This window comes from Solea senegalensis, linkage group LG18 (assembly GCF_019176455.1).
Source record: "Solea senegalensis isolate Sse05_10M linkage group LG18, IFAPA_SoseM_1, whole genome shotgun sequence".
NCBI classification, from domain to species: domain Eukaryota; kingdom Metazoa; phylum Chordata; class Actinopteri; order Pleuronectiformes; family Soleidae; genus Solea; species Solea senegalensis.
In genome coordinates this window covers 6098140-6121053 of record NC_058041.1, presented here as the reverse complement: position 1 = coordinate 6121053, position 22914 = coordinate 6098140, and the positions used below count along the sequence as shown (strand labels likewise).

The 22914-nt window shown below is 40.8% G+C and overlaps 3 protein-coding genes across 3 annotated transcripts; 2 read left to right on the top strand and 1 right to left on the bottom strand.

Moving 5' to 3' along the window:
- Window positions 1–1643: 1643 nt before the first annotated feature.
- Window positions 1644–6187, bottom strand: trub1 (TruB pseudouridine (psi) synthase family member 1). The gene is made up of 8 exons (XM_044013379.1): window positions 6028–6187; window positions 5833–5931; window positions 5048–5103; window positions 4171–4252; window positions 3968–4040; window positions 3531–3670; window positions 3292–3348; window positions 1644–2480 (listed from the first exon to the last, which is right to left on the bottom strand). Exons 1-8 carry the CDS (start codon window positions 6161–6163, stop codon window positions 2224–2226), a joined length of 900 nt encoding a protein of 299 aa, XP_043869314.1. The 5' UTR covers window positions 6164–6187; the 3' UTR covers window positions 1644–2223.
- Window positions 6188–6446: 259 nt separating this feature from the next.
- lrrc45 (leucine rich repeat containing 45) lies at window positions 6447–13922 on the top strand. The gene is made up of 18 exons (XM_044013378.1): window positions 6447–6530; window positions 7028–7347; window positions 7451–7512; window positions 7601–7671; window positions 7747–7925; window positions 8406–8534; window positions 8754–8866; window positions 9500–9558; window positions 9796–9873; window positions 10129–10264; window positions 10828–10905; window positions 10987–11098; window positions 11317–11387; window positions 11494–11586; window positions 11945–12037; window positions 12616–12789; window positions 13081–13228; window positions 13324–13922. Exons 2-18 carry the CDS (start codon window positions 7119–7121, stop codon window positions 13521–13523), a joined length of 2025 nt encoding a protein of 674 aa, XP_043869313.1. The 5' UTR covers window positions 6447–6530; window positions 7028–7118; the 3' UTR covers window positions 13524–13922.
- A 625-nt stretch (window positions 13923–14547) lies between these two features.
- rac3b (Rac family small GTPase 3b) lies at window positions 14548–22805 on the top strand. The gene is made up of 6 exons (XM_044013380.1): window positions 14548–14734; window positions 17494–17565; window positions 18723–18840; window positions 18991–19053; window positions 19665–19824; window positions 20718–22805. The coding sequence occupies exons 1-6, from the start codon at window positions 14700–14702 to the stop codon at window positions 20846–20848; spliced, it is 579 nt and encodes a 192-aa protein (XP_043869315.1). The 5' UTR covers window positions 14548–14699; the 3' UTR covers window positions 20849–22805.
- The last annotated feature ends 109 nt before the right edge of the window (window positions 22806–22914 follow it).

Genomic DNA, 22914 nt, shown 5'->3' with positions numbered 1-22914 from the left:
CGCTCAGCATCATTAGCAGCCCTGTGGCTCTCATTCATTGCTCTTGTTTGGAGCACATGTAACATTAGTCAAGCTGAGCTTCATGTTCATGGGCCGTAACCATAAAACCAGGTCTTAACCCTCAAAAAGACATAAAAAAAGGGGACATATTATGCAAAATCAACCATTTTAATACTTATATTTGGGACTGTGGAGGCCCTACCAGTCGCCAAAATGTGGAAAAAGAATACTCAGTCATGTTTTCGTGGTCCCCCTTAGTGTAAGTATAGGCGATAAAACATGTGATGTTGAATTCCCTGCGCTTATGACGGCAGCATGCGCATTTCACGCGAATGTTGCCACCCACCAGTAAGTTTACTTCGATAGCTCCACCTTAGCTCCACATTGTCCCTATAAAATGCAAGAGTGCAGGTGTAAGGGAGGAAGAGCAGTATTATGTCAACACAGATGGACAAGTGTGCTGTTCGTGGCTGCACAGTGGAGCACAGTGTTTTACACAAACCTCCAGCCTCAGAGGATTTTATATATGAAGCTAATGTGCTGGATATAGTCAGCAAACGTGTGTTTGTGTGTTCGCACCACGTCGCATCAGACTGCGGCCAGCGGTGACAGAATGTGAGGACCAGCGAAAATGTCCCTAACCTTAACGATCACAACTAAATACCTAACGCTAATTCTAATCCTAAATCAAGTCTTAACTCATAAAAAGCAATTTAAAGGCAAATCCCCAAGTCCCCACTTTCCCAGAATGTCCTCACACTGATTCACACAGCCATTTAAAAACAATATAGCAAACAAATGATCACCACAGTGGTCAACATGTATTGACAAAGTTATCATGTTTTCACACCAGAGCGTGATCATTTCACAGCAGCGGCAGCAATGTGAAGTGAAAATGTTCTTTATTTGATTTTAACTCACTGGGTTTGGTGCCATCGGATTAATTCCAGCACCAAAGAGGGTTTACTTGACATTCGGACCTGTCATGGCAGGAAAAAGGCACAAGTTTAATTTAAAAAAAAACCAAAAAAACATAACAGTTCACATTAAAATAACAACTCACAAAACACAAAGTGTCAAGCTGAGCTTCATGTGTTCACTTCACCATGTGCCGCAGGTGGCCCTTGGGCCGTAGTTTGGAGTAGTAGTAAGTAAAGTAGTAGTTTAAACACACGCACACTGCATGTGTACGTAATCATTTTGCTGTCCTAAGCAAGATCGGGATTTGGTGACTCTGGTCATCTAACACATGCCACACAGTGGTTTGTAGAAAATACTCTGCATAGTCAGAAATAATATTATATGGTCATAAAAGTGTTAAAAATAGAGAATAAAACTACACTTGATTGGCAACAACATGAAGTAAAATGTTCATTTGATCATGACTCACTGGTTTTGATGCCATCTTGTGAATTCCAACACCCAAAGAGGATTTACTTGACATTCGGACCTGTCACGGCAGAAAAAAGGCACAAGTTTAATTAAAAAAAAATAACAATCAACATTTTGTCCCAAGTGTCTCAAAAAGAGCAGCTTTTACTTATTACTCCTGGGCTGTACTAAATACAAATTATTCCTAGCTTTTGCTTTAAGGAAATGAAGAAATGACAGTACAAGCAGAGTAAATAACAAAAGAAGACTTGTTAGTTTCACTTAGACATTTATTTAATCTGAAAACAAAGAACAGATGACATTAGTCACGCTCTACACGGAACAACTTTCAGATGTGGTGCATTTGAAAAGAAAACAACAACACTGTATTGGAAGAACAGATAACTTCCCTTTGGATATGAGAATTTTTTTGTTTCAACCTTTTCACAAAATGATGAAAAGCCTTTTGTGTGTGTAGTGAGACCATTTAAATGGAGGCCAAGCTATACAGGTGTTCTCACATCTGTTAACACTGATACATCATTGTACCGGAGTATAACTGAAGATTCTGCATCTTCACAGCACAAAAATAACACAAGAATCCAGTGGTGTTTTGTTTGTCAATTTCAGACAGTTTGAACGTCTCTTCATTATCTATACTATGAGCTCATGGACACGGAGGCTGAGGTTGGAGTATGGTTGCCAGTTTCTAAAACTGAATATTTACCCAAGCAAATAAAAAACAGAATCCTCAAAATGTGGATTCAAAAAATGTCCAGATCAGATCAATGACACTGGGTCAGTAAAACTCAAAAGGAAAAAAAAAGGTATTGGAAACAAGTCAATTGAGTATCATGTCTTGTTTTCAGCATGGTTCACACTGTTTTTCTCTGATGGTTCCTCTGCTGGTTTCTCTGCTGGTTTCTCTGCTGGTTTCTCTGCTGGTTGGTCTGATGGTTTTGTGCTCTGCTCTGATACAGAGCAGGGCTGCATAGAGCGCACAATATGTTCCAGTGTCCACTTCTCCTCAGGCAAAGCATGCTCCTCCAGGGTGAACTGACCCTGCTTGGTCCGCACCAGCGTCTTCACGTGAGCACAGGACGACAGAGCTGCAGCACAGAGACACTAATTAGGCGGTGTTTGGAAGAAGATCTGCTGCTTTAGTGTATTGACAACAAAAGAACAAGGCTTTACATACATTTACTGTACTGATACATACTGTATTTAATCATACTTTTGGAATTTTGAGGATCAACATTAAAAACAACCCTAAAGCCAATAGTTAACTACAGAGAAAAGCCATAAAAAATGTGCAACACAAAATCCATTGTTTAAAAATAACAATAATTTGGTTTATATGATTTCAGAGACTCATACCAAATAGGGCATAAAAAGAATATCTAAATGTATTGTTGCAGTTACACTAGAGAATAGTGCAAATATGAATTTAAGGGCGATGTTTTTGAGGAATAGGAAAACAGACAAACTTGCCGTCTGCCCATTAATATCAACTTATGAGTTATTTCTGCATGGTTTTCATTTTACATCATGAATAACTTTATATTAAGAACTATTTAGTCGTTACACATCAAAACAAACACTTTTATTTTGAAATTATGTGAAGTATCATCAGAAATATTATTTTGATGTCTGTTTGACTTTATTTCACTTCACCGGCCCCCTACTGACCAAACTAGACACTCACACTTTGAGTCTGATACCCCTGATTTAGAGTAAGTCCATGTTATACATATGTGTGTATATATCTTTTTCCTCGATTTTGCCCCCTTATTATTCCTTTCTGCTGAAGGAAGGTGTATTTTGGAGGATTGTAAATGATATAATACTTTGCTTCTGTGTGTGCCTTGTTCAATCACTGCTGTGTAACAGTGTGTGCGTGTGTAATATGATGATTCTCACCTTTTCCCAGGTCATCCACCAAGCTTCTGACGTAAAATCCACCACCACACTCAATATCTATCAAGGAAACACAACTTATGTGATTTGTTTTTCATTTAGCATAAAAAAAAGAACACAGAAAAAGCAGAACATCACAACCACAATGTCGTTCAAAGACGTCGGCATTCAAGGGAGAAGAGGAAAAAGAAATACTTTATTATGCAACATATGTGTGGGTGTGTGTGTGTGTGTGTGCTTACCCAGAGTGAACAGAGGAGGCTTGAACTCCTGCAGGGTCAGGTTGTACACAGTCACTGGTCTGGCAGGTTTGGCCTCGACCTTGTGACCTTGCTTCAGCAGGACAGACAGACGCTGGCCGTCCTTCTTCAGAGCAGAGTAGCTGCAGTGGCACAAACGATAAATCACACCACAACGAAGGGGAAACTGCACCAAGAAAAGTCTAAGAGCTAGTGACATCTACAGGTTGTAAAGTTCACTACACCACAGTAAACACCTTCACAGTTTAGACTCATTTTTACGGATGTGAAATGGTTACAGTTTCTTAGTAGCAACTGGAAAAACAACAAAAACAAAAGGCTCTATTACATAAAATGTATTAATTTATTCTCTATAAGAGAAACACTAGATCTTGTTAACTTTGACATACACAAGTGTACTTTTTCTGATTGATACTCACAGTGGAGGAACTTGCATGATGTCACCAGTGAAGGACTTCAGCTTCTCCTCCATGTCCACCCTGGTGATGTGATCTGTTGTTAAAAAGAAACATTACAAACATAGAGTTTACGTTCCAGCAGACATTGTATCTTGGGTGAATACATTTTAGACAGACGGCGATATGAAACTGGGACAAGACGTGATTTGTGGTCACTGTATTACCGAAGTCTTTCTCCAGAGTCACTTTGCCAGTAGCATCAAGTGTGTCTGTTGCTTTGCCCAGTTCCCCCACAGCAACGTATTTCTGAAAAAAAAAGAAACAAGTGATGACCCTTGTCTATCTGGCTGGAGGGATAATAATAGCCAACATACAATAATTAGTAGTATCAGTGTATACTGTATGTCAGCTGATTCATAAGGAGAAATGTCAGGTCTGAAAAAGTTTAGATAGTTAACAAAGACCGACCTCATTTGATTGCAAAGACAGCCATTTTGTCTCAAGATACGGAAATAATCTGTATGCACTCCTGGTTTTCCCCCTGCTAAATAATCTTTGACTTTCTCTCCGCCAGCTGAGATCAGTACACATTAATAATGAAGTCAGATTATGACACATACATATAAGACAGAACAACATTAAATGCATGTAGCTATTAATTAATTAATTAAATGAATGTCTGTCTGACTGTTAATTGCGTAACTGTCCAAACATGGCAGGTGACCTATTAAAAGGCACCAGCTAAACGAGCCACAACCACCCATCTCACGTGGAGAAATGACTGATGACGGACGTCGCCCTCTACCTTCCTTTGATCTGTATGTACACTTGAATGTTCTTTGTTAAAAGGACACACCAAGTGTGTGCAGTGTTAATTTTGACTTTGTAAAGGATGTCTCTCCTTCTGTTCATTACATATCTGTCAAAAGTGGCAAACCTGGCAGGTGACTGACTGGGGGGCACCAGTGTGTGCAGTCCCAGGTTAGACATTGTTTGGATAAGACATGGAAGGGAAAGGGTACGGGCGCAAAGATATGTGAAGAGATGTGTTATTATGGCCCATTTAAACAGTGCACTTTAAACAACTGCAAAAAATCTTACCTTTGAACCGGCTAACATGGTACTGAGTGTTTTTGTGCCTGTTCCAACACCAACAACTGAAAGGAACAGAAACAGTGTAAGTTAGAGTCCTGAAGGAACATTTCTACGTGTTACACCAAAAGACATAATTGGTCAACATAGCGGAGATCTTTGCTATCTTTACAGTACAGTACATGTTTTTCTTTTCTTTTCACAGCAGTTTTCATCTGCATAATGTTGCTATATGGCTGTCATCTCTTTCCTCTCTTACACTTGCAAAGCATGCTCTGGCTGATTTGTAACTTCAGGCTGCTTTAGAATCATGGCAGTGCAAAATCGCAGCTTGATAAAGCAAGGCTCTTGCCAATCATACAAACAAAGAGCTTATTCTAAGCAGGCTACAAAAAACAAATTACACACACTTAAGTGTGATTGATTTCTTGTTCTGTGCACTTCTATGACAGTTCAGGACAGCCACTGACATGTTTCACCATTTTATGGAACAAAAGAAAATTCACCGATTGATCAATAACAGGCAAATTGAAAAAAGAAAATTATATTAAAAAAAAATAAACATGTTTTTGGTTGACTGGCGAACTGTCCAAAGTGTACCCTGCCTACTGCCCTATGTCAGCTGAGATTTTTTTCTTAGCTCTAGGGAGCCAGTGTAGAGGGGCAGAAGAGCCACATGAGGCTCTCGAGCCGCAGGTTGCAAACCCCTGGTATAGTGTATCGTATCGTAAAGAAACCCTGTGATTCCCACTATTGAGCCAGTCACCTCGGGGAACATGGTACAGTCCACTCACCTAATACCCCACTGGCAGCACTGTCTAGAGTCCCTCCATGTCCCAGTTTTAGACTCTGTTTCTTTCTCTTCCGCGGGTTTGCGTTTTTAACACCAGCCTCTGAAAGATAATAAACACAGAACACAAACATGTCACTGTCAGCTTCTTCTTCGGTTGACGAGGGACTTCTTCGTTGTTACTGTCAGCTGCTGCTACCTTTGAGCAAAGTCTCTTTGAGGGTATTCAACACGTCTGCAGATGTCGGTCCCTGTTTTTTATAAATAGCAAACAATCCATTCAAAGACTGTAGTTTAGACAGAGAAGAGTTCATCGGTGCGGCGCTGCCGGCCATGCTTGTTTCAGAATACTTCTTCGACGGTGGTTTAGAGAAGCAGTGTTGCGCCACTGCCATCTAGCGACATAATTAGTAAATGGCATCTATGACCCAAAAGAAGCAAAAATAACCCCACATTTATTTATAAAATGTATGGAAATACCATCAAGCTCACCTAGTAGTTTCCAATGTTTAATGTGACGTTATTTCTTTGAAGATATTCTCGCACAGGACACACAGATTACTGGCGTTGTTTTTTAAACTACTTCGACCATGATCCTTTGCGTGAAAATGCACTTCCTGGTTACTTTTCCGTTTGGCTTCTGTCAGCAGAGTTAACCGAAACAACAACTGCTTGTGCTTCATTTGAGCTGCAGAAACCGAGGTCAGTGTTTTTGTCTCTTAAATCACCATTATTATCGTTAAATGACACTTATTCAAACACTGCAGTTGTGTTTTAAACGTTATAGTCAGGCTTAATCCCGTGGAGAGGCTGCAAACACAACAATGAACGACATTCTCTTTTAGAGTTAGTCTATTACATATTTATATACCAATTCATCTAGCTACATATTTTATAAATTGCACAACTGTTTTTGAATCGGTATAAACCATAGTCTTATTCGGCATAAATACCACCCATCAGACAGCCTTATTTAATTTCAAAATGTATTAACACTCCAACTGACATCACCAAAAAGTAAGATCACATTTAAACGTGGTCTTTTTAAAGTCCTCTTTAACAATTGTTTCTGATGGCAGACGTCTTTCTCACAGAATAATGGCAATCCATTTATGTAATGCAAACCATTGCGGTAACCAGTAGTTATAATAATATATACAACAATAACAATACTAATTTCTGATTCATTTTTGCACTAGTTTGTTAACTTGTGAAGTCACAAGAAGAAAGAAAGAAAAAGCAAGGATTGCAGTTGCATCTCAGATGAAAAGGAAAGGCTGGTGACCCAGGATGGAGGATTTCAGGCGAATGTACCTGCGTCTGTGTAAGGAGGGAGGTGTGGAACCCCAGGAGAGTGTAATAGCTCAGCTCCAGGAAAGCAGAGCTGCCCACAGCTCCAAACTGGACCTGAGTGGACAGAGCCTGTCTCTGGACACCTGCTCGATGCTGGCCAGGGCCTTCCAAAATGATATCCTCATCACAGAGGTGACGCTCAGTGACTGTATGCTCAGCGAGGAAGGTGCGCATGTTTGCACAAATGAACAATTTGTTGTAAAATCTTAACATATTTTAATTAAATAGTACATTCAATGTCATTTTGCTCTGCTTTGTGTGACTATCAGGTGCCAAAATCCTTCTGACAGGCCTGTTTGAGAGCACAACTGTGAAAACCCTGGATCTGAAGGTACCACCTGCCAAATGTGATATTTTACCTCTCAGACACTGATGTATTTAATCTAAGCAGATAAGAATTGATAAGAATTTTTTCACAGGGAAATAACCTGAGATCTGCCGGGGCTGAGGCATTGGGAAATTTGTTGGCACGCAACAAGACTCTACACAGGTGAGACAGACATATTTTTTTTATGAAATTATAATGAATTTAATGTCAACACTTTTTATCTTCTCATGTTTGCAGGCTGGTTTTGGAGTGGAATGCGTTGGGCGTGTGGGATGAGGCCTTCTCGCTCTTCTGTGATGGTTTGGCCTCCAACAACGCACTGAGGCAGCTGGACCTGCGTAACAATCAGATCAGTCACCGTGGAGCATCCGAGCTCGCTATGGCACTCAAACACAACACCACACTGGAAGTGCTAGGTGTGATGATGCACAATGGAATCAAAAATGCCCCATTTGGCCTTTCCTTCAACACATATTGACATGTAGCCAAATGATGTTCCTGGTTGTTCCTTTTTTAATTAAACTATTGTGAGATTGTGCTCACCCCTTCCTTTCAATTTCTTTTGAAAGCAACACGTGGCTGTTTTGGAGTGCTGCAGAATCATAAAAACCAATGCCCTTGTCACAAAGTACATAGAAAAAGTCTAATGTTAAGGCTACAAAAACAAAAAGATATTTGTTTTACAGCAATCAAATGCTTATATAAACATACTTATGGGGTCATGTGTTCAGTTTCTCCCTATAAACCTCCCAAATGTTACACTCTGGACATTTAAGTCTTCAAAGTGAGTAATTTGAATAGTTCTATAGTTTTTTTCTGGAGTAGAAGATGTATTTTATTGACTGTATGACAGTCCAATTTCGTTTGTATCAATGACTCTGATCCTCTGTTCACAGACCTGAGGTGGAACAACATTGGTCTGATGGGTGGCAGGAACCTGGTAGAGGCTTTGCAGAAAAACAAGAGCATCATGCAACTGGAGCTGGCAGGAAACAATATTCCCAGTGACACTCTCAAAGCAATTGGTAAGTATATCATTTCAGATTGAGGAGTAATTACACTCACATCTGTGAATGTAATTGATCTTACTGACAATAAATTCCTCTCGGTCATAACATTATCATGTGTTTTGATTTGAATGAGGTACAATGATACTTATTGTCTTAGATGCTGTCTCTTCTGGACTCGTGTTTCTTTACCTTCTTTCATGACCATGATGTTCTTGTTGTTGTTAACCCTTTCAGAGCAGGCTATAAGTCACAACTCAGACAGACAGTCCACCATGCGAGTCAGCCACAGGAAAACCCAGGTCCTTACCAAAGAGATCCAGACACTGAAGGACACGAAGAACCACCAGGTAACCTTTGCACCCATATTTGTCCCAGTTTTGTGGCTGTAACCCTCCATGACCATACAATCCATAATGTTTAGGACACCTAAGAATAAGACAGGGTTAGAGATCCTGGAGTAACTCATCAATAATAGATGATAGCTGTAGGGAATGGTCACTTTATTTTTATTAATGTACAAGAAAATATTATTTTCCCTAATACAGATAAAAATAAACCAAGTCATGTCTTAATTTGCGTTTGCAAAATTAGAGTGGATTTAAAAAAACAGATGAGTAAATTATTCATTATAGTGAAATCATTTCTGTTTCTCTTTGTTATGCAAATTGTGGCATCAAATATTAAAATACGTCAATCCCAAGGTAAGTTATGCCACCTGGCAGATGATAAAACAGTTTTTATTCAAAACACATCCAAATTTAAAGAAGCAATAAATAATAAAGTTTATCTAAGAATGTGTTATCAGGTTTGAACACTGGGCTGATTGACTCGCCCGTCTGCATCAACTGCAGCTTGATTAGAAATTGTATCGCTGTTGAAAATGGTTACATATTTAAAATGAATAAGGGAGAATTAAGACGATGGCCCTACTTTCATTAATTATTATAGATAAAAGGTTAAACTTACCCTACCTCTTTTAGTTCCTGAGCCTGATGGGAACCATAGACAGGCAACGGGAAGAGATTGGACGCTCCAACAGGTGAGGGAATGTGGTAATTACATTTTTTTAATTAATTACATGTTGTACAACTGAGATGCAGCGACCTCCACATCAACACTTTGTCTTTGCACTGGAAAGGAAATAAATGTGTAACATTTTTACTGTTGTATCAGTCATATAAAAGGCTTATGACATCTTCACCTGAAACAATATTAAGATTATAAAACACTTTTTTGAATTAAGTCATTCTTTCATCTGTGATTTCTGCCTCATTAGGTCCACTTCCATTCAGATAGGCCAACTCCAGGAAGCTCTGAATGAGAGGAAGTCAGTTGTGAACTCTCTCACTGCCAAGTAAGTGTTATCTTCCTTCATTTCACGTTCATGGTATAGAGAACAGTATTTTGTGTGATATAATGGCTATAATCTTTAAATAATATGTCCAAAAAGAGTTCTAAAAAATGCCCTTTCTAAGGTGATTTACTTAAATGTTATGTAAAAGTCCGTAGCACATTAAATTCATTATCACACATGGTCATGAAAACCATCAATTTCTTACTTTGACAAACTGCAATTTTTAAACGTATTTGTTGATGATTTGATGCACAGACTGCAGATGACAGAGGCGGCCCTCGCCCTCTCTGAGCAGAAAAATCACAGCCTGGGAGAACTACTGACTCAAATGAAAGGGGAGAAAGAAGAACAGAGCGAGCGTCAGAGTATAGAGAGGAAGAAAGAGCAGGAGGTAAGACGGGAGGAGACATAGAAACATAGATGTTTACAACCCGCTCAGTCAATGTCACACTGAGACTGTCAGGTTAGGGTTATACTGTGCATCTTAAAGGCTTTTTTGTCTAAGAGTGCTCCTGATGATGTCGCCAACACAGAGAACTCAATTGTCATAAGGTTCAGTGTTATAAGATCATTCACCGCTGTTAGTGTTCACTGTTTACTGATTAAGATGCATTGCATTGATTGACCAGGGCCACTTAGGTGACCAGTTCCACATGATTAGTTATCCAAGAGGTTAAGAGAGATTCTGTCAATCAACAGTACAGTGTCAATGGCAACATCCTCCTGCTAACTGTATACAACCTATCATGGCAAAGACATTTTAAGTGTGATGGAAAAACTCATGTTTCCATTTTCCAGCAATTGTCTGCTCTCAGTCAATAACCAGAACAATGAAATTCCTCAAAACAAGGACACACTGTTACAGGCTGACACATCCCATATCAAAACTATTTACACTAATAAAATGACTGTTTCAAATGTGTGCTTAGCATCCTGTTGTTTTCCGTCCTGCAGGACAATGTGCTGAGAGAAGGAAAACTCCTCAGAGAGATCCAAAACCTGAAAGAAACCAACGTCCAACTCACAAATAAAGTAAGAGTACTGTCTGCTGACAACAGGGTGAATTTATCCATGGAAATTAAATCAGTGTGTGTGTGTGTGTGTGTGTGTTAGGTTGAGGACATGGAGCGAAGGTGTAAGTCTCAACAAAACCAGATCTTTGAGCTAAAACAAGAACTGACCAACAGAACAGCTGAGCTCAAAATGCGACTCACACAAGCAGAAGGTAATACACACACACACACACACACACAAACACGCACTCTTAACTTAAGCAGCTCCTCAGAAATTAGGTTCTGCTTCATTAGGACTACATTTTGGTTTCCATGAGAACCACTGGTCCTGACAAGGTCAGCGTTTATGCCAGAAAAAGTCCTAAATAGGTAATAAATACAAGAACACACAAACAGCAATCAGCCAAAATGCCACGTCACCCTTTGACAGACCGCCTGGAAGCAGAGAAACGACGCTCTAAACAAGCCCTGGGGGACATGGACAGTCTGCGACACAAAGAGGTTCTCTTCCCTCTCCTCTCCTCTATCTGAGCTATCTCTTTTTAACTACAATGGAAACTTTCCAGCAGCTTTAATCTTTTTAAATTAAATTAAAACTTGTATACAGGTGGAGCACATGAAAAGCCATCTAGAAGAGAGCGAGAAGACTCTGCAGGAACGAATCTTCAAACTGGAGGGACAGCGAATACAACTGGAGGAGGTCAGAACTCAGAGCAGCCATGTTCGTTGTTGACGCCCAGGCAGCTTCATTAAAATTATTCTGGTATGAGAAAAGGCAAAATGTAAACACAAGGAAGTATAAGTCAGAAACACAATCATTTAAAGACTGGAAGAAAAGGTAGCTGCTAATATTACTTGTCAGTGCTACAATAGTAATAATACTAGACAAACGTTGGTGCAAGAGTTCAATATAATTCAAGGTTAAATTGTATTATCAGTTGACCTTACTGTTGGAGTGTTGAATTTTACTGTCAGAGAAGAGGCAGACTTTAATAAATGTTCTTTTATCCGTGTGGTAATGTCATGTCACATACATTTATAATGTGTGTCTGCTGTAGGAGCTGAGTAAAGCTAAAGCAGCGTGTGTCACAGAAAGAGCCCAGGCAGAGGAGGAATTGGGAAGAGTGCGAGCACACGTTCGTCTGGAAGAGGTGGGTTATAAATGTTTGATCGGTTATTAATTATATCTCACTATCTCTTATCAAAATGATTACGTCGTGGGCCTCTTCTATCAGACCAAAGATATGATCAGGTCAAGATTTTCTCTACTTACTTTTTCACTTACCATGGTTGCTCTGCGTCAAGGGTCACTGAGTGTTTGACTAAGACGCCATCCATCTTCTACTGCTTTATCCTCCACATGAGGGTCGCAGGCCCACATAGAGACAAACGATCATCCACTCTCACACTCACACCTACGGTCAGTTTAGAGTGTCCAATTTGCCTAATTCCCAAATCTGCATGTTGTTGGACTGTGGGAGGAAACTGAACATGTAGAAAACCCACGCACACACGGTGAGAACTTGCAAACTCCATGCAGAAAGGCAATGCAAGAGTGCTAACCATTGACTAAGACGCACTAAATGTTATTTGTGATCGGCAAAATGAATGCGTAGCTATTTCAGATGTATCTATAACACAAGGGTGGTTTGTCTTCCACGTACAACACATACCTCCTCCCTCAGTTCCTCTCCATCATCTTCTCTCCGACTCTGTGTCCTCTGAGCAGCAGGAACACGTGTCGGTGTTGGAGGAGAAGCTTCGCTTGGCGCGCTCCTCCCTGCAGGAGGTCCAGCTCCACTACTCCCAGCAGAAGCAGAGCGTCACCGAGCTGCAGGCCAAGAACAGCCAGCAGAGCATCGAGATGGACGGACTGCGGCGCAGGATAGATGAGCTCCAGCTGGTCAGAAGCCACCACACACACACACGCCTGTTACACACAGAATGTTCTAGGCTCTAAATGTGTATGATTATTGTCTTGATGTGACTCCTTTGTTGTTCATGCCATAGATAAACATTTAGTTAATGTCCTATAGGATGCAGAGATACAGTAGCTTGTGAAATGCATTAGATTATGGTGAATCACTTTCTGATCAACATGAGCTTCGATTGTGTCTGGTATTTGCAGAGAAAGCTTTGAAAATGTTTTTTTTGCTGGAACTCTCGACAGATAACTGTGGATGTGTTGTTGCAGGAGCTTTCGGGGAAAGAGCAGGAGAAAGTGGCGGAGGTGAGCCGGGTCAGGGTGGAGCTGCAGGAGCAGATTGGACACTTAGAGGCTGAAAGAACAGCACAGGAAGGACTGAGAGAGAAGATCCATGCTCTGGAGAGAGAGATTAAAGGTACATTCTTGTTAAGAAGTTTCCTTTCCTACTGTGTTTTTATTGCTGTGTGTTAAACCTTTTTTTCCCCCTCTGTGGGTTGCTCTGTCCTGCAGTACTGAGCAGCAACCACAGAGAGGCACTACTTGACAAAGAGAGCCAGATGTCCTCCATGCTGGAGAAATTGCGCCTGAAGGAGGCAGAGATCCAGAGGATGAGGGAGGATGAAGCTGCCAGAGCCAGTTACCTGCAGAGTGCCTTCCTCACCTACGTTCAGGGCTCACCCCTGGGAAACTACAGCAGCCCAAAGAAATGACCCAGAGGCCTCAGCACCTTTGCTGAGAGGTGTTAGCTCAGGTTCTGCTCAGGACAGGAGAGTCTGAAGACTTCTGGTTAATGTGACTACTAGAAAAACACCAAAATGTGCAGCAACAACCAATAAATTAAGGTGATGGGATGTTTGACTTAGAGATGGTGCTTTTTCTGTGTTCTCTCCATAGCCAAAACCCAAAACCGGTTTGCTCTAGAGGATATCACGGTTTTCAAGTCTGAAGGTCTGAAAATAAATTATTGACCAAACAGCAGACTGGCATGAACATTTTTAGCATATATTTATATTTTTTCAGGATTTTAATGGATATTTGTTGTACGGTCGTGCTTTGTTGTTGATTACAGGCGTTTTTACATCAATAAAATGTTTGTACGCAAAAATAAGTCATGTGATTTTTGTTCATGTGTGATTTTTTCAGGGGTGGCATCACAATAACAGGTGACATTACAGTATTGAGTGTAGACTGGGGTGGGGATGTATGAGGTCACTGGGTCTTGAGTCTACAGCCAAAGATCTTTGTCCTCCAAGATAATTCACATCCCATCGCAGCTTTGTCCGCCCTTCTGTAGCCTCCATTTTGACATGCTACCTCTTTGGTCTTAGTTTTGTGCGTTTCTTACAATTTTATCTGTTTTTCTCTTCCCATGTTAATTTGTAACCCTATTGAAAAACGGTGCGAAATTAAATTAAAAAAGACTAGCGATGGAGAACGACTCAAAAACAGCCCAGCTTACGAAAATGGTTGAGCAGAACAAATGTTTAAATTTATCTTAACCACTCGAAATATACTATGCTGTTTAGTGGTTCTTCTTGAGGCATATTAATTCACTTTCTCTACTCCAGAAAAGTCCAGAAGACCTCACCGAACCTGAACGGCAGTAACGTAGCTGATATAGCAATGCTGTTGTGCTCAGTTTAGTGAATAAGCGAAATCGGAAGTCAAACGGAGCGAATCATCTCTTCCTCAGCTTTTTTTTTAAAAACGCACTCGGTAGTTTCCGGACTGCGCTCGGCGCTGCTCGTCCTCGTCCCCTTTCACTGCGGCTCCCACCATCGCCGAGCGAACTGGCCCGCTGTTCTCATCCGAGTCCTCGGCGCAGACTTCGGGTTCCATCGAAGCAACCATCGGCGGCTGCGTGAAAGCCTTCAGCTCCAGCACAAATGCAGGCGATCAAGTGTGTGGTGGTCGGCGACGGGTAAGAGCACGAACACGCGTCCACAGCATTTCTCGTGTGTGATTCAGTGGTGTCCACGGATGGATGGATGATGGGAGGATGCTATGTAGGAAAAAAAAGCGAGCTGGGGCGCACGGATGTGTCTGTACGCCCTCAGTTTTTTCCCGGTGTCCCCTCCCTCATATTCGACAGATTTACGTGCTTTGTGCTTACATCGTGTCTGCGCAGCACCGTGCTCTTCCTCCGGGTCGCTGCACTGGTGGGAGCGGAGTGCCTCGAGATGCTATGCGGGAACACCTCGCACTGCTCGCAGGCCACTGGAGGCGGCGGCGGCAGCAGCAGCAGCAGTAAAGCTGAAGTGCTGATACACGCTAAGGAATTTGTGGCCCTGTCAGTGACAAACAGGCCCTGCTGTCCCAGTTCTGCCCACAGTCACTCACTCAGTCTGTGCCTCCTTCTTTTTTCTCCCCCTACTGCAGCCACAGACCGTCCACATACATCCACTGACATTTGGGTTCAGTATTCTCAGCATTGCTCCTTTAAAAAATGTGATTATCATTGCTAGTTGCAGGTTGAGGCCAGGAAAAAAAAAAAGCTCTTAAAATAATATACATTTTTAGAAACTAGAATGAGGCCTCAAATGAACAATGTTGTGGCAGCATTCTGCGTATTACTCCTTTAAAAAGATCTTCATATCATTGCATAATGCTCTTTACATGAATGACAAAACAAGAAGACCTCAGAGACACATGCATGTCTCCTGCAAAAGAGACAAAAGTCATTTGTGTGTAAATAAACACTGTAGCACTGGCAACATTCTCCACATTGCTCCTTTAAATATCTTCATATTATTGTTCACTGTAGGTTGAGGCAAAGGGAAAATATGCGTTTACAGTCATGTAAGTTCTCGGGAAAACTAGAATGAGCCCCGGATACATGCAGCTAAATTATTTTTACTTAAAATAAAATGCTACAATTCTGCTTTTTTCATTGTTTTCCCTGAAACTGTGCAAAATCTCTCATGTTGTAACGCACATATATCAAATATCTAGTTATGTACCTGTCACGTCTTTCTAAAGGCACAATCATTCCATCTTAACTCTCTACTAAAGAGTTAATGGTACTTCAGAAACCTATTGTATTGTTGCTCTTAACAATTTTTGTACAAACCCAAACAAAGCTCTCGTGTATCTACAGCACAGAAACCACACCCAGTGCAAGTAAAACAGCTGCTACAGGCAGCCAGACATGCCAAATTATTTGATATCATCGGTAAGTTTTAAAAGCAATTTAAACCAATCACTATTCAGTAGAACAACACGCCCGCCATGTTCCGACCAGAAATGACTGACAAATACAATTAAATCCAGAAGCTTTTTCACCCATTTAAGATCATCAGTAAATAGGAAATTGAGTTTTCTCTCCTAATAGTCGGATGTAATTTGGATTTTGGGGATGATAAGTTGCCGATTCATTCCTACAGAAGATGCATTATTGAGTTTCTTGACATCGTTTACTGCTAATGTACACTTCATTTACTGCCTCCTCTTCTTTACTGTTTCCGTCAAGCGAAGACATCTCAACTTTAAAGCTGTGTTGTCAGTAAGACGCCTCAAATGAGGGAGTTGAACATTGTCGTGTGGATTTTGTGTGATTTTTGAAATGAACATCGCTGCCTTGATCATGCATTTTCTCTTTGGTCCCATCTGCAACTACAAAGTCATTTTTGTAGCAGCTAGCTCTGATTTGCACCCAATTCACCCGTTCTCCCTAGCAACGGCAACCAAGGCTCATGAGTATTGTATGTTTTTGTATGCGGAGCCAAGTGTCACGAAAAACATGGTTTCTCAAAAAATGACAGCCATATTTGTGGCCAAATGCATGTTCAGTCTGATTCTTAAGATAATACATCCTGTGCAGTTGCATAATGGAAAGTGTAGGACACAGTTAGGGGACTGGAAGTTGGGATATTGCCGACCTCTGCTGCATTGATTGACTTAGTTGTTATAATAATCTGTCCCTCCGTATAATCAAATGTTCTGTGTACACTATATGCTCTATCACTGTGTAATACCTAATTGAAAAGACATGAATTGAAGCGGTCAGTATCAGTCGTTTTTTACTATGTCCCTTTTACTCATTCACTAATTCATGGGGAACAACAGAGTCCCTCAGGCTATGAGAATGTAGGCCGGTGTGTGTGTGTGTGTGTGTGTGTGTGTGTGTGTGTATGTGTGCTGCTTTTACATGCACATACAATGTACACATTCATTCCACCCGTCCATACAGTCTAGTTTGTGCAGTAAAAGTGTTGCCATCTGTTAAAAATGTATGTATTATCTCTTTTTCAGTAGTTTTGACTTTTTTTTGTAATATGGAGAATTTGCCAGGTGCGAGATGCAAAAACTATTGTTATTATGACAATACTTGAAATGTATGAGGACAGATGAACAACCATGCCTGAATCACATAACAGTCAGCCAAAGACATTAGCCTGACGTGCAAAATGTGCATCATAGTGCTGAGGTTGGATGCAGTTAGTGTGAACGGTAAAAATCAAATCGCCAGCAGACTAAAGACACACATGAACATAAATAATAATAAATAACCTTTCATATAACCCAAAAGGCTGATGTATGAAAAACTAAGCACATTTTCACTACAATTTTAGTTAGTTTTAACACACAATATTTTCAGTTAACTGAAATAATAATTTTCGTTATTTCTTTAGTTTTCGTTAACTATAATAACCCTGATTCTCTCCGGTACCTCCTTCTCAGGGCTGTGGGTAAGACCTGTCTGCTGATTAGCTACACCACCAATGCCTTCCCTGGTGAATACATCCCCACTGTGTGAGTAAACCAATATTGTGTCCTACGCTGTGTTTTTGTTGTGATATAGGATCATACCTTGATGTAGGAAGTGCTCTGACAATATGGAGTATATACAGTATATATACGTATATATATATATATATATATATGTATATATACACATATATATGGTGCTATGATATGTAAATATGTCGTTGACATTTTGAAATGACTTCATAGTTCATAAATGGTCTAAAAGGACTGTATCAGACTGATATCGGTATCAGTAGACACTCGAGTTTGTGATATCAGTGTACACAAAAAAGTGGTATTGTTTTATGGTATATTTTTAGAAATATGGATGTTAATCAGCCCAAAAGTGCAGAACGAAGTGTGAATCATGTGATTGTGTCATGTATAATGTGAATGACCCAAAGGGGCCACATGTACAGGTCACATGACGACACCTTAGTAAAGTCCCAGAGGCTGACGTGTCTGGAAAAGTTGTTAAGTGGAGTCATTAAACATGTTAATTATATAATTAACTATAATATCTACACACAGCAGTGTACTGCATCTGTGTGTGATATTTCCATGGAAGTGTTTCATGTTTACAATCCACCCTAGTTAGATGACAACACTGATACAAACAGGTTAGCTTAGCAAAGGCTAAATGAGCTAGGCTATGACTGAAAGTAACACTAGATTTTAAACCATAGCAAACCACCACACAATTTCTTTCACATTTAACTTTTAACATGTTCATGTGTAAAAATATGTGTGATATTTATTTTAAAGTGTGTACCAGGTCTATTTGTCGTCTTTGTGCTAAGCTAACTGATATGGACAGTGCAGAAATTAGACTGATATCAGTCTAGTTGCCCAACAAAAGAGAACTACGGTTTTTAAAGTACAATTATTTCATTCACATCATCAAGATCAATTTTACCAAGTCATCACAAACAATTATTAGTAAAAATCCCCAATTTGTGACAGAATTTGTTTTAAAAAGTCTCTTATGTTTTAACACTTAAGAGTAACAGACATTTTCTAAATCCTGGGAAATAACCTAGAATTTCTTATTACACTTCTCTTCGTTACTACTGACTTAGTTCTTAACTGGAAAATGCTACAAAGTCCACAATGTTCTGTCTTTTCCTGAAATGAGCCGCGTTTCACTCCTTTCCTTCCTGTAGCTTTGACAACTACTCTGCCAATGTTATGGTGGATGGGAAACCAGTGAATCTGGGCCTTTGGGATACAGCAGGACAGGAGGACTACGATAGGCTCAGACCACTGTCCTATCCACAGACGGTATCACACACACACACACACACACACACACTGCGTACACACACATGCACACACACATGCATGCACACACACACACACACACACACACACACACACACACACACACACAGATCTCTCTCTCAACTAGCCATCTCTTTGGTTCTCTCCCAGGATGTGTTCTTGATATGCTTCTCCCTGGTCAGTCCGGCCTCCTTTGAGAACGTCCGAGCTAAGGTCAGTACGCTGACTGGCAACCCCGTCCCTCTCCGCCCCCTCCATGCCGAGTCTGACCACTAGGAGGCACATCTATGGCTCCCCCTGGTTTATCACAGTGTCGCCAACTGTCCAGACCTCGGCTTAGAACGGTCCAGATTTGAGCTCATTCCTTTGGGGATGTGGCACAGAGAAGCATTGTAAGACGAGGTCTGAACAAGTCCGAACACTCTGCAGAGGGAGAGTGCGATGGGCCGGCTGTGGTTTGGTCTGCTGAGTGTCATGAGACGCTCTCATATGAAATCACACGTTTCTTATGGTCTAGCCTCCCTCTGTAGAGTCTGTATGCTTCAAGCCCGTCAGGATTCTCTCATCATGTGATGTGTGATATGTGACTGGAGGATGTGTTATCGCCATATAACTATGCTTCCTTTTAGACTGCTGAATTAAAAACCAATTTCTCTTATTTCCACAACTCGCAGAGTCTGTTGCATGTCATCGTGGAAAGGCACGCGCCGCTCTGCGTCTGTATCCAGCTAACACTTGTCTTTTTCCTCTCTCATTGACCTTTTGTTTATGCATATGTACGCATGTGCGCATGTGTGTGCGTATGTATGTGCGTGGTGCCTCAGTGGTACCCTGAGGTGAGACACCATTGCCCCAACACACCCATCATCTTGGTGGGCACTAAGCTGGATTTGCGAGATGACAAGGACACCATTGAGAGGCTGCGAGACAAGAAGCTTTCACCCATCACCTACCCACAGGGTCTGGCCATGGCAAGAGAGATTGGTAAGGCAGTGGGTGGCATGTGCACAACCGCATACAAGATTTCTAAGGCTACTACTCTCAAGCAAGTCTGAAGTCATTCTTGCAAGAACCAAGCAAGATAAGTCGAGTTGTTGCTTTAAATCAAGCAAGTTACAAGTCAAGTTCGTATGAATTTGGTAGATGAAGACGATTTCGCAGATATTCCACATTTATATATGCTAAAAAAAAACTAACAGAAATACTGTATTACTCTTGCAATATGAGGACTGCTTCATGGTCCCATACAACTGAATTGATTAACATCAATAAAATGAAAATAAGTAAATAAACTATAGAGCCTAAAATGTAAAGTATGCTGACATTAGGCCTATATTAAACCATGGAAATTAATGTAATGTATTAGGCTAAAGATATGTGAAGTTTTTCGCACTAACCATAATCAGCTTTTGACCCACCAAGACGTTAACTAGTGTTTGCTTAAAATACACTTCCAGTCTTACCTTCCTTTGTGGGATTTGAAGTGTCAAATGGAATTTCACGTAGTAAAATGTAGTATAAGCAAGCTCGAAAAAGCCGACACCCAATGTTTGCCATGTTTCAAAAACAAATTGTAATGTTAACCGCCTTAATATTTTAGAAAATGTAAATATTAAATATAAGTAATTTGAGTCTGAATTCACGAGACACACTACAAGATTTTGTGCCTGATTTTACCCACGATTCACAGTTGGTCAGAGTCTGCTCACAGACATGTGAGGGTAAAAGACCCAACCTCAGTCGCAGTCAATTAAACATGTTTGAATTCTGCCAATAGCCAAAAATGAACCAACCCAACTGCACCAGGTGCTGTTGCCGAAAAGGTTGCGTCATCGTGATGGCTACGTTTCCCATAATGCCCTCTGTCTTGTCCTCAGGGGCCGTGAAGTACCTTGAGTGCTCTGCACTGACCCAGCGAGGCCTGAAGACAGTATTCGACGAGGCCATCCGAGCCGTGCTCTGCCCTCCACCAGTGAAGAAGAGGGGGAAAAGGTGCACTGTGTTCTGAAGAAGAAGCGCCACCATAACACTACACCACATCACCATGAACAACAACCACTACTTCTCCAAGAGGATAAGAGAGAAATGTAGTGAGAGTGATTGTGCACTGCTGAGATAGGTTTCTTTATATTGATGTTTTTTCAAAGTGATATTGGGGGAAAAAGGCCAATATTATTATTTTATTTTTTACCATTACTTAATACTGTAGTACCTAGGTTCTGAAAGACATTGACTGTCCACCTACTTTATGTTCATAGAGCCACATCAAGTTGCCATGAGGGCTGGCAGGTTTCTGTTACTCGTCTCCATACTGTAACATCTCTTCTTTCTCAGCCATGCTTGCTTGAATTTGTGCAGTTTTCGACTAGATAGAACGTGAACTATGAAAAGGCCTTTAGGTCGGAAGTTACCCGAAGCTTCTCATCAAAGATCAGCGTTTGGAGACAAAATGCTTCTACCCATGTTTATGAAAAGTCACAGCGACCTCATTAATCCCTTCCATTCCTCTGCATGTTATTCATCCTTTATTAGGAACCTTCCTAGACCTTCCTAGGAGTAGTGGGCAGGTAGTAAGCAGCACCTTGGGACCAATTCCAGATTAAACGTCAGTGCCTTGGTCAGAGGCCACTGACAGGAGCATTACTCCAACAGATGTGTAGACGGTGGGAGGAAACCGTAGCACCTGGAGAAAACCCATACTGAACATGACTCCAAAATATTGATAGTGCAGTTTATATGTTAAAATAACAGTGATTCTAACTGCACATCGGGGTCCTTGTCTTGCAAATAAAACCTTTGGGTCAGTTATTCCCTTTTTTTTTATGTTTCACTGTTGAAATTTGAGTCCGCACGATTCCTTTCTTTTTTTTTCACCACAGCACAGTTCTCGCTTGCTGATAAAAATCTGATCTTAATCAGTGTCTTTGGGTAACTTCATCTAACTGTGAACATGTGACAGACGAGCATGCCAAATGTGGGGCTGTACAACCTTGCTGCCTGAGTTCTGCCTATGGGGTGGGAGGGGGGGGCGGAGAAGCTTGCATGGGTCTTAAAATATTCTGTCTTAATTTATCCCATTGTTAGAATCTTCACCCTGTTCTTCTGTGTGTGTGTGAGTCAGTGTGTGTGTGTGTGTGTGCGCGTGAGTGAGTGGACAAACACGTGTTGGCATCAGTGAGACAGTGTTGTTCGACAGTTTGGGATAGTGCATAAAAGACCAGTATTGTTTTAAGCCAAGTTTTTAGTGTCCAGTTTTTGGTACTATTTCATATTGTATTGTAGGAATACACAATACTTTTCAACAGTCTGTGGACATAGAGAAAGAAAAAAAATGGGTATCAACAACATCTTGTGATGTACAGAATAATCCTTAGAAGAGGAATGCGTTATGAATATCTATCTACATGTACCTAAATATTTAGCTCTTAAAGTTCCAACTAAAGGGATTATAGTTGCTCATGTTGAAGTTAGAAGTGTTGCTAACAGTGTACAATAAAGGGTCTGATCTTTGTGGCGTTTGTCGCCACAAAGTGCCTTTATTACATGCATTTCTGTATGGTTGCAGGCCTGCGGTGTGGCTGTCTCCCCCGTGTGGCGAGGCGCAGCACTGCAGTCCACTCTGTCATGCTGTCTTTGGTGGGCATAGCAAACTGTGAAGTTGAATCATGTCATGTGGTCCTGCTGAGCTAAGGTGTTGAAGTGTAGCTGAGAAGTGCAGCATTAAAAAAAAGAAAAGAAAAATAGACAAAAGATTCTAATCTACTATTGCATGGAAGTTCTCTGGTTATTTGACCCACTGTAATTCGTAGGAGAGGTTGTACGATGAAATGCATTGGCCATGTACGTATGTAATGTAAGGCGACTTGTACACTTGTTTTAACTGTTTGTCTTATTTTTTATTACTTCACGTTTGTGTGGTGAAATATTTCAATTTTTGTATACTAAATACAAATGTCTATGTAAAAGCACCTGTGCCGTGTCATGATTCAGTCTCTACATTTTCTAATTCTATGTCTTAGGGCTGGGTCAAAATATCGCTTTGGTGATATATCGCGGTCCTTCCTCGTGCAAAGC

Coding starts and splice junctions, on each gene's coding strand:
- trub1 (XM_044013379.1), bottom strand. CDS start 6,163: ATGGCCGGCAGCGCCGCACCGATGAACTCTTCTCTGTCTAAACTACAG. Junction 3,349..3,530: donor GCCTCCTCTGTTCACTCTGG/GTAAGCACACAC, acceptor TTTCCTTGATAG/ATATTGAGTGTGGTGGTGGA. Junction 2,481..3,291: donor GGTGGATGACCTGGGAAAAG/GTGAGAATCATC, acceptor TCTGTGCTGCAG/CTCTGTCGTCCTGTGCTCAC.
- lrrc45 (XM_044013378.1), top strand. CDS start 7,119: ATGGAGGATTTCAGGCGAATGTACCTGCGTCTGTGTAAGGAGGGAGGT. Junction 7,513..7,600: donor TGAAAACCCTGGATCTGAAG/GTACCACCTGCC, acceptor ATTTTTTCACAG/GGAAATAACCTGAGATCTGC. Junction 9,874..10,128: donor GTGAACTCTCTCACTGCCAA/GTAAGTGTTATC, acceptor TTTGATGCACAG/ACTGCAGATGACAGAGGCGG.
- rac3b (XM_044013380.1), top strand. CDS start 14,700: ATGCAGGCGATCAAGTGTGTGGTGGTCGGCGACGG. Junction 17,566..18,722: donor GGTGAATACATCCCCACTGT/GTGAGTAAACCA, acceptor TCCTTCCTGTAG/CTTTGACAACTACTCTGCCA. Junction 19,054..19,664: donor TTGAGAACGTCCGAGCTAAG/GTCAGTACGCTG, acceptor GTGGTGCCTCAG/TGGTACCCTGAGGTGAGACA.